At 33.0% G+C, this 11626-nt stretch overlaps 1 protein-coding gene across 2 annotated transcripts in view; it reads left to right on the forward strand.

Moving 5' to 3' along the window:
* The window catches only part of GRID2 (glutamate ionotropic receptor delta type subunit 2), a 731875-nt gene that overhangs the window by 386196 nt on the left and 334053 nt on the right, over positions 1–11626 (forward strand). For both annotated transcript variants that reach the window (XM_037743424.1, XM_017542400.2), the window contains exon 10: positions 8007–8319. In XM_037743424.1, the coding sequence (XP_037599352.1) occupies positions 8007–8319 (313 nt within the window). The remainder of the gene's footprint in view (positions 1–8006; positions 8320–11626) is intronic.

The following is an 11626-nucleotide window of genomic DNA, read 5'->3' on the forward strand; positions in this document are numbered from 1 at the left end:
TTTGACAAAATTCTTTTGGATATGAATATCCAAAAATCTTTAAATGTTCTTTTATATTTAATCAATCAGCATATTTGAATATAGTAAAGTATTACCAAACAGAGTTTAATACAGAATGAGCTTTATTCAAACAAAAGATAACAGGAGAATCTTTGGCAAATGACTAATAGTAAGCAAAGTTGGAGACCTAGATAATAAATAATAATAGGAAATCATTGTATGTTCTAAAAATGAAAGAATGGTATTTAAAAAATCAGAGTAAAAGGGGAAAGTAGGGGAAAATAGGATATTGTAATGCAGTTTAGGGAATAAGTGGAAGTAACAGATTTTATTTAAATTTTTTGAAAACGGTTAACTGGGAAAAAGGAGTAAAGGCATTATAATAGTTGTAAATATTGAGGTAAAAACTATAATAAAACTGCAAATCTTTCTAGATAGCAAAATAAAAAAAAAAAGAAAACACACTACATAGAAAAGCGCTGTAAATATAACAAAATCTACACAATAACAAATAACATAAAGAATAGATTAAATAAGATACATTTTTGGGATACGGATCAAACACTATGCTCTGATAATACCATTTTCTCAAGCATACGTGGAACATTGACAGAAGTCATATATTGATTGGCCTCGAAGAAACACTATTAAGTTTCACTTAGGTAATTTATTACAAATAGTATTTCCTGATCAAAATACAATAAAACTAAAAATTTAGAAGAATAGTAAGAGAAGGCTTTTCACCTGAAATTAAGAAATCCTTATGTTAAACAACTGTAGAAAAGAGAAAAAGAGACAAAAATTAAAGTATTTTTTAAATTAATGGTATTAAAAATACTATATATCGGAATCTGTAAAGAACACTTAAAGAAGTAATAATTAATCTTGGCTGGGTGCGGTAGCTCACGCCTGTAATCCCAGCACTTTGGGAGGCCAAGGTGAGTGGATTACCTGAGGTTGGGAGTTCGAGACCAGCCTGACAAATGTGGCGAAATGCCGTCTCTACTAAAAATACAAAAAATTAGCTGGGTATGGCGGTGCATGCCTGTCATCCCAGCTACTCAGGAGGTTGAGACATGAGAATTGCTTGAACCCAGAAGGCGGAGGTTGCAGTGAGCCCAGATGGTGTCACTGAATTCCAGCCTGGAAGACAGAGCCAGACTCTGGCTAAAAAAAATCAATAAAAATGAAAGACTGGAAATAATAGATTTGATCCTCATATCTAAAAACAAAGTACAGCAAATTTTAAAAGATGACACAAGGGAGACAATAAAAATAAAAAGAGAAAACAATAAGATAAATACCAGAAAAAGTAGATCAAATTAATAAATTAAATCCTGTTTTTTAAGGAAGTGTCAATTTAAGAGATAAATTATTAGCTAATTTAATCAAGTAGGAACAGGAAAAGCACAAATATTCAAAGTAGGATATGACAAGGGAGTAATAATTATTGATTGATACAGGGGAAAAATTAGAACAGGTTACTTTGCACATCTTTATGCAAATAAATTTGAAAAACTGATAATATCTTTGGAAATAGATGATTTGCCAAAACTGACCTCCCGCTCCCCTCCCCTCCCCCTTCCCTTCCCTTTTCCCTCCCTCTCCCTCTCCCTCTCCCTTTTCCTCTTCCACTCCCTCCCATTTTTCCTCCCTCCCTTTCTCTTCCAGCCTTTCTTTCTTCCTTTAGCATTTCTTCAATCCCTACTTTCTCCCCAAGCAAACCTGGAATCTTTACACTGTCATATTATTTGAAGGCCAAAGAAAAGCAAATAATGTTAAAGAAAACTATCAAGAAATTTCACATATTTACAAAAATTCATTCTCTTGAAGAGAGAAGGAAACAAATAGTTTAGAAAGTTAGATAGGCAGAGGTAGACCTAGTAGTTGTTAAATGTGTGCCAAAACTCTTCAGTAAATATTTTGCTTCTCCTTTGTGCAAAAAATATTTAAAGTAGGAGTGGTTGCATTTCCTGAGGTGATATGTGAATTACTACAAGCAATGTGTACACAACATGAAAAAAAGTGTTATTTAGTAGGGAATCGTCATATTGAAAATCAGAAAAGAAATGTTTATTATGATAGAGCAGTGAGTTTGATGTTATTCTCAGATAAAATTACAGATTGGATGATTAATCAGTTGTGTTTTAGATGATTAAAACAGCAGTTCATTTTTTGATAGCATTAGCTATTCATAAGCAGATGAATATCTGATTACATATGTATTTTGAGTTCAATAATGCCTTTTACAAAGCACTTAAAACCCTATGGACAAACATGGCTTCATGGAAGTGTAGAAAGAATATTTATAGGTGATTGAAAAGCCGTATCTAAAGTGTTAACTAGTGAGCTATCATCAAAGTGCATAGAACTTTAGAGGCATGTTGGTTTGAACATGTCAATGTACATTTCATCAATACTTTACTAGTAATGTGAATGAAGAATTAAAGGCCTGTTTCTCAAACTTCTAAATGGCTCAAAGCTGAAAAAAAAAAGTTGACATAATGAGTGAAAAGTAAAGATCACAGCAGATGTGAAAGATGCAAAAGAAGCAAAGAATGAAATTAAAGAGACAAACATAAAATCTAACATTTGTTTCAATTGCATAAGACTATGTAGGCTACTAGTTTGATAGTGTTTGTTTAATAATATTTTTAAAATTTTGTGCGACCTTCAATTTAGCATATGAGAGCATTAAAAATCACCTAATAAAAATGATTTGGCTCCAATTTTATTTAAAATGTATATCATTTATATCAATTGAGGAAACTGATGATTTAGACTATGTTGACAGGAGAATGACAAATATTTTGAGGGCTAGAAAATCATATCTTGGGAAAAGGTTTGAAAGCTTGTCATAGGGCAGATCTATTTAGATTGATAACATAATGCATGGATGACAAAACTAAGACATTTCATAAAAAGTGTAGGGAAGAAGGTATTAATTTATTATAAAAGCAAAGTTTAATAATTTGAATATTTCAAATGTAAATTTTTCATCTGAGAAAAAGCACTTGGACTTGGTGTAATATTAAAATAATGTATGCAAAACACATAACATGACACTTGGTATATAGCAAACACTAAGTAAATTCATAACTATTAATACCAATATAATGTTCTTAGCATTACATTCAAGAACAAATTAGATTTTTACTTTTTACATATAATAATTTATTTCAGATTAAATTTGGAGTAAATGTATTTCAATTTCGTTAAGCTGCTAAGATTCAGTGACTATATTGCTAATTAGTCACGCTCCGTTGTATCATCCATCTACCTCTTTTTCATGACTTGAAAGAATGCAAATCTTATATGTTCTCCCAAGGAAAATATTATGACTATGTAATTCAAATAATTAGAAAAAAGTATTTATATTCCATTTTTAGTGCTAGTCCTAATCAAAATTTAAACAAGCATTTTACATTAATATTTAACATATAGTATTTTATAATATATTGTATGTACTATAGTAGATGCTTAATTATCTTAGCTATTTTCAAATAACATAAGCATAAATATACAGATAAGTCAAGAACCTTACTTTAGTTATTGACATAATTATTCAGGATATTAATATTTTATCATTGCTATGAAACAGTCAATTTTCATATTGCAATTTTCTTTTTTAAATAACTCTTTCTGTTGGAAATGCTGACAAAAAGATGGAAGAGATTTATAATAATTAGGTAATGAAAGTTTAGTAGGGGGCCCCTCTTCATTTATTCACATATTCATGGCAAGTAGTTATTGACCATGAATTCTATGCCAGAAAATGTGATAGGTAATTTTTTAAAAGTCACAGTCCTTGCTTTCATGGAGCTTATGACCTAGTAGAAGAATCAAACCTTATTGAAAAGATCATATAAATGTATGTAAGATTGCAACTGTTGTAATGACTAGGAAAGTGAGGGATGCAGCCTTCTGATAGTGTAAATATAGTAATTATTATTCTAATCAAAGAGATAATGGATAGCTTCTCTGTGAAAATGAAAATTGAGCTGACATATGAATACAAATGAGACTTTACTTGAAGTTTCAGGAGGGTCAATCCAGACTGTGGGAGCAGCATGTACAAAGACCATGCATCAGGAAGAAGTGCTGAAAGGGAAAATGATAAGGAATAAATATATTGAAGCAGGTTGGGGATAGTCTACCTAAAGGCGCATAAACCATGTTAAAGGTTTTCATCTGTCTCCTAAGAGCAATGCAAATTCATTGAAAACCTTTAAAGTGTGGCAGAAGACAGGATCAGATATGCTCTACAGAAAGATGACTTTGGCTACGGTAGCAAGATTGAAGAGGGAGAAAGGCGAATTTCAGGTAGTCTTACAAGGAGCTGGAGCCTAGGAAAGCAATGATGAGAGCTAGAAATAGTAGAGAGATGAATAGCTATTAGGATTCTCAGGAGGTAAAATCTATAGTGACAGATTTGACAGGGGACATAGGCTGGAGAAGATAATGAGGCTAGCAAGTTGTATGCTTTATGTAAAAAGACGCCATTCATTAAAGCAAGAGATGTTGGAAGCAGACTAGTTGAATATTGTATGATGTTGGCCATGTTTAATGTAAATTTGAGGTGTTTTTGAGACATTTAGTAGAAATGTCAATTATGTAGTTGAATAAATCAGTCTAGACTCCAGAGCTCAGATACACATCTAGAAATATACATTCATAAAATCGTGTGTACATGGGGACAATAGCAGTAATAGTCATGGATGGGATTGCACAGGCAGAAGATCTCAAATGAGAAAAGGATGTAGGCCCAAGTTCAGAGAATTACTAACATGAGCTTGAAAACGGAACTGAGAAAGAGGTGTATGTTATGTCATGAAATTCAAGGGAAAATTGTGTTTGAAATGTTGTCAAGAAACCTGATCAGATGAGCTTTGAGGTGTATCCACTTGATTCCACAATATAATAATTAAAAAGCACTTTTTTCCATGAGGAATAGGGTACCCAACAATATGGAGAAAAAAAAAGAGTCTTCTCAGACTGACTGGGATGTATAAAAATAGAGAGAAAAGGTGGTAACACGGAGTAACCAAAAGATAGAGAGGTTAGAGGGAAGGGCTCAATCTCTTTGATTTCATTTTAACAACAAACAAAGAATATTTTAATGGGAAATCTAGTTAATAGGATGATGTTGAATTCATAAGATGGGAACTTAAATAGCTGAAATGGAGAGTGGTTGATACGTTTACTGATGGAGGGTTAGCCTGAGGAAGGGGGACAACTCCTATATTGTAAAAGGGGTTAAATAGAGTAGACTGGGTATGGGCAATAGGTTGGAACATAGAAATAATTATGAATTTTAATCTTATATATTCTGTGTTCTCTATATAATAACAGTGGGAGTAAAGATGTGACAAGTCACGGTAAAAAGTGTACAAGTGAGTTGACCAAATAAATAAACACCTAAATGATCTTCTTTGATTATTTCTGGTTTTGTTGCTTATTAATATTTAGGAAGTTTTAGGACTGTCTTTCGGAATTAGCGGTCCTTGGCTTTTTTTTTTTTTTTTTTTTTGTCTTCAGTGCAGCACCTCTAACACAAGAAAGGACTACCACTTGCTCATTACCCATCACAGTGGGCTGCTATATCATTGATTCTGAAGGGTGGAGTGAAGCACCTTTTTAGGAAGAACTATACAAAACTTAGAGAAAGGAAACTGTGTGTGTGTGTGTGTGTTGTAAAAAGTTCATTATATGATTCTGATATGCCTTCCATGGAAAAGCTAGAAATTTCTCCTGAATATAGAATAGCCAAGAATAGCCAAGTGTTGAAAATAGGCAGAATTTAGGAATTTGTTTATAGATATATGACAAATAATTGTTAAATTTAATAGTTTGGCACATACAAATAATCAGCTCCCTTTTCCTAAATAAGTAAAAAACTTTAGATATTTTTATTCCATTTTAGAAATTCAGGTTGTGATGTTTAGATGTATCCATTATTAAAATCAGTAAAGTAACCATTTAATTTATAATCATTTAAAGGTAGAACACATAATTACTTATTAGAAAAATATTTATGAACATTTAATACATATTATCAACATGTTGTCAGTAAATTCCTGCTCAGGTGGAATTTTCTGACTTTGGTTGAGTCATTAAATGCTTTGGGTCGCTAGTGATCAATTAGTAAATTACTGATCCATAGTATTTTAATGGCCTGAAAAAGTAAATGCATCTTCTGAGAGCCTAATTGAATCTTAGAGAGTTGTTTATTCATCATTAAGATCCAGATAAATGAGTCAGCTCACAATAATGATACTAAACAGTTACATTTATTTCACAAAGAGATAAACCAAAGCTCAGAAAAGACAGGACAAGGGAGCTAAAGATCAGCGTTAGATTTTCCATCTGAAAAGACCCAATTCCCAATATCTTGCTATAAAAAGTTAAATACATATATGAGCTTGAAAGCAATATTTTTCTGCAAGTTCATTTTCACATAGTGTCATTAAGTTTAATAACTTTCAGTAAATAATTGTAGATCCATGGTACATATGCTAATATGGTCTTGTTACAATGTAAACAGTACAGTTTTAAAACAGCAAATTTTTACACTTTTAATATAAAAATTTTCCTAGAACCAACTACCCTGAGTGCTTACTATATGGTTCATTTCGAAAATGAATGATAGCTGCAATATGGTAAAGTGATTATGAGCACAAGCTTCAGAATAAGAAAAACATAGTTTTAATATCTGGCTTCTGTACTTATTAACTGAGATCTGAACAATGTACTTAAACTTTCTTAGGTTTAGTTTCTCCACTTATGAAATGGAGAGGAAAACACATAATTCATAGCTCATTGTAAGGAATAAGTAAAAAATAATGACATAAATATTTAACACTGGGCCTCACAACAAATATATATGATCTTGGTACACACAGGCATACAAACACATACCCACACTGCCTAAGTATAGCTAGAATATTTTTAAAAGCATTATTACTTTTAGCCTAGATTTATCCAAGTTTGATTAGCATTCCACTAGGCATGTTACTTTTCATGTCTTTCTTGGATTTGTCCCCATAAGCTATAAAACAAGTTTTCATTTTCTTTCATGAAACAATTAAAAGGAAAATAATGAGAAAATGTTCAACGAATAATGTACTAGTGTTTCTGTTTGTCTGGAAGGGACATTCTGCAGCTTTAATCACAGCTGAAGATCATTATTTCAAAAAAGATACATATTTTAGATACTTAAATACGTATCATCATGTTATGCAATTTAAATGTGAAATCATCTACCCTCTGCTTTACTGAGATTCTGTGATGTTTTAAATAAGTAAAATAGAATATGCTGTAGCTAAGAGTGCTATCACTGAGAATCTAAAAGACACCTTAAAAGGGGGATTATTACCCCAAGAAGAATCCTCTTTCCTTAATCATTAATTGTTCATTAAAATGTTTCTGAAGTTTATACAATACAATCATAGTAGTGACCTCTGGCATATGGCAACTTAGTGTTGTGTAAACTCTAACAAATCTGTTTAGAGCCCAGTAATATACATTTCTATGCAGAGAAATAGAAAACAAAGGTAAAATGCCATGTTGATGTTTGTAAATAACCTACCTAATAATTTACATGTTAAGAACATATTGAATATCTTGGGAACATGTTCCTAGAAAGGAATCTCCAGTATAAGCTTTTCCTTTGCTGTTAATGATGGCTTTGATAAAAATGACCCAGGAAAAATGATAATTTTCTCCCTGTGTTATCTGTGTCTTAAATATTCTTCACTGATTTTACATGCACTGATAACATAAACAAAGTAATTTGTCTAACTCTAGCGGGGCAAGATTTTCAGTAAGAAATGCAAATTTCACATATGGCTCTTCTGTAAGAAGTCTTTGCAGTGTTTTTCAGTTTATATAAAAAGAATTATATTGCCTGAGGCATCTATTTTTTTTTCCTTGAGGCAAGCTGAAGTGGCACAAATGAAATTGTTTTTCACACTGTTAATGTATTCCTTTCTCTTTCAATTTCTCAGAGAGCCGACATAGGGATTTCTGCTTTAACCATCACTCCAGATCGTGAGAATGTGGTGGACTTTACAACACGTTACATGGACTACTCAGTGGGAGTACTACTTCGAAGGGCTGAAAAGACAGTGGATATGTTTGCCTGTCTTGCACCATTTGATCTCTCTCTATGGGCTTGCATTGCTGGCACAGTCCTTCTGGTGGGTCTACTGGTCTACCTCTTGAACTGGCTTAATCCCCCACGATTACAAATGGGATCAATGACGTCTACTACTCTCTACAACTCCATGTGGTTTGTGTATGGATCTTTTGTACAACAAGGTAAGAAGCAAAAGTACATTATAGTATTTAAAAAAAATAGAATGCGATGTTTCCAATGCCATGCATTCAGTTAATAAGGTTCTGTATCTAACATCAATAAGTGTTCTGAAGCGTCCTCACAACAATGCTCAGAAAAGAACATGTCCTACTTCCTCCTACTGGATCTCAGACACAGCAGGTTTCCAGCAATAATGGTTCATTGTCTTTTGATGTAAGTTCCATTTCATCAACAAAGGCAAAAGTGAATGTCAAAGGTAGAGTTCACAAAAAACATCAAGATCAGATTTTCCTCTCCAAACTCTGACTTTTTGAGAAATAGTGTTACTAGGATGAAACTACTTATTACCAGAGAAGCTACTATTTAATTATTTACGTATGTAAGAAATATTAGGACATGTTCTTTGTTCAGGGACATGATTTCATGCATTAAAAATATTCATTGACATTGAAAAGACTTTGGTTAATTTAAGACTGATGAGAAATTTTATGTTTTATCTTTTACTTTAATATGTAATCTTTACTGGTGATTTAACTTACAATTTCACTATTTTCTAAAGATATCATTGCTCTGTTATTCAATATCCTATCTGCTCAACTCTTTAAATGTCTCTGATTAATTATTTGACTCTCACTGTTTCAAAATGGAATAAGATTTATTACATTCCTTACTTGAGACTATTGCCTCATAGAGAATGAAATAGTAAGAAAATTGATAGTCTCTTGCAAGCTCTTCACATATATTGAAGAGGAGAGATGTGTGTTCCAATTGCAATGTGATACTTTTGTGTTAATATTTACAACTTTTTTTATTTTTGATATTTTATTTTTTATTAACAAATAATTTTAGATATTCATAGTATCCCATTACTGGGCATATACCCAAAAGATTATAAATCATTCTATTATAAAGACACATGCACACGTATGTTTATTGCAACACTGTTCACAATAGCAAAGACTTGGAACCAACCCAAATGCCCGTCAATGATAGACTGGATAAAGAAAATGTGGCACATATACACCGTGGAATACCATGCAGCCATAGAAAGGGATGAGTTCATGTCCTTTGCAGGGACATGGATGAAGCTGGAAACCATCATTCTCAGCAAATTGACACAAGAACAGAAATACAATTCTTGATAGTATCTTATTTTTTATTCCTATTTTCAATTGGAACTTCCATTAGGCTTCATTTTTCTATTCTAACTTTCATCTCACTTCCTCACTTCTAATCTAGCCCTTAAACTTTTATAAGCGTGCTTGTCCCCCTACCTTTCCATATCCAAGGCTCTGACTAAGGTTACTTGTTACTGTATGTTTTTCACAGATACTTTTAGTTCATTCATTAATAATTAACTCAGTAAATATTTAATCCACACTATCTACATAGAACTTTGCTAATCACTGAGTCTGTGATGGTGAGCAAAAGTGTCTTTGCCATCATCGAGCCATGACAGAAGTCTAATGAGACACAAACATGTCAATACGGAATTACAACTGTGGGTAGAAAGTTCTGTGATAGAATAAGAATAGGCTGTTAGGAGGTCATAGGTGTAGAAAAGCTTAATATAACTTAATGTGGCAGAGAAGGCTTTTTAAATTAACAATTTATACACAGAGACAGAATTAACTATGGAAAGAGCTTCTTGTAGAAGGCAAATGGAGAAATGTAGACATGAATGGTTAGGATGGAATTTCAGACCAAGAAGTGAAAGAGAAATTAAAATAGTCCAAGCAGAGGGATTCTAGTAAAGATGAAGCTGAAGTTGCATTTGTTATTATGAGGAGTTTGAACTAATCTTTGAAATCATCAGATATTTAAAGATAATAAACAGGAAATACAGGTTCACATTTTACTCTAGAAATGTTCTTGTTANAAAAAAGGCAATGTGAAAAGTGAGACAAATTAGAAGACTGTCATAATAACTGAGTTAAGAGTTGATGTGGCTTGTGCAAAGGTAAGGTAGCATTGGAAGTCAAGAGAAGAATATTGATGAAATGGAATCAATAGGCTTTGATTAGCTATATAGTGGTATGGGGGTCAGTACTGAAGAAAAAAAAAGAGATAAAGTTTTATCCTAGGTTTTTAAATAGAAAATTATGTATATTGGATGTTGATCTCATTTACTGAAAAAATAAAACAGAAAAATATGACTGGAGAGATGATACATTCATTCTGCTACACGTTGAGTTTGAGCTATCTGTGAAACATTCAAGATAGTATTACTAATGTGTGCTTAGTGGTTTGATATATTTGTCAGATGCACAGAAGAGACATCTGGACTAAACATAAATTTAGGAGATATTGGAATGTAGGAAATTTCGAAGGCATGGGAGTGAATGAGATCACACAGTAGGTTTTAATTGCGAATTCCTGATCGAGGCTCACTGGTCCATACAAAGCCTAGGACAGAGCTCTAAAGAAAGGAATGGGTAGAGGAGCGCTCAGTGGTGTCTGATGAGGAGTGACTAGAAATCGCAAGTGAAAATCAGAGCAGGTAGTAGTACATGCTTGGTTGACTATGTTAAACATTTCAAAGAATCAAATGAATGTATTGGATTTAGCAAAAACTTTATTATTGAAACAAAAAAAGCTTGTCCTTGCCCTATGATGCCTGAGGTTTCTGCTAGACAACTCAGAGGCCAAAGGCTAAAATCATCCAAAGGCTTGTTCACTTCACTTATATGTCTGGTAGTTGATACAGGCTGTGGGCTAGTGGCCTCAGCTTTTTCTTCACTTGGGCCTTGCCATAAGGTCACTCTGCACGAGACAGTTTGACTTTCTCAAAGCATGGTAGTTGGTTTCTCCACAGAGAGCATACCAATTAAAGAAGAATTTTCTGTTTCAAGTTGGGAGTCACAAACTTGTGTGATGGTGTGAGTTCCTCTTGCAGAGAACATCCTGGATGTGCCCACCTCATGGGTTTTTATGAAAGTTTATTAATAAGTGGCTAAAATTGTGACGTTCTTAGATATAACTTATATGTATCACATGTTTATTAAATAAATAAAACATAACGAATTAGACCCAGCTGCAGATAGTTAGGCATATGTAAAAAAGGAATAACAAGACAAATGATTGTAGATCATTGCAAGATAATGATTGAAATAGTAGATCATGGGGTACAAGGAACAACTATAAATAGAAGGACTAAGTATGAGAATGTAATGAAGAGTAGGAGTAGAAATTGATAGAGTAGGCCTGGCATGGCGGCTCATGCCTGTAATCACAGAACTTTGGGAGTCCAAGGCAGGCACATCACCTGAGGTCAGGAGTTTGAGACTAGCCTAGCCAACATGGTGAAAC

The sequence above is a fragment of the Cebus imitator genome, unplaced genomic scaffold, assembly GCF_001604975.1.
Source record: "Cebus imitator isolate Cc_AM_T3 unplaced genomic scaffold, Cebus_imitator-1.0 Scaffold144, whole genome shotgun sequence".
In the NCBI taxonomy this organism is placed as follows: domain Eukaryota; kingdom Metazoa; phylum Chordata; class Mammalia; order Primates; family Cebidae; genus Cebus; species Cebus imitator.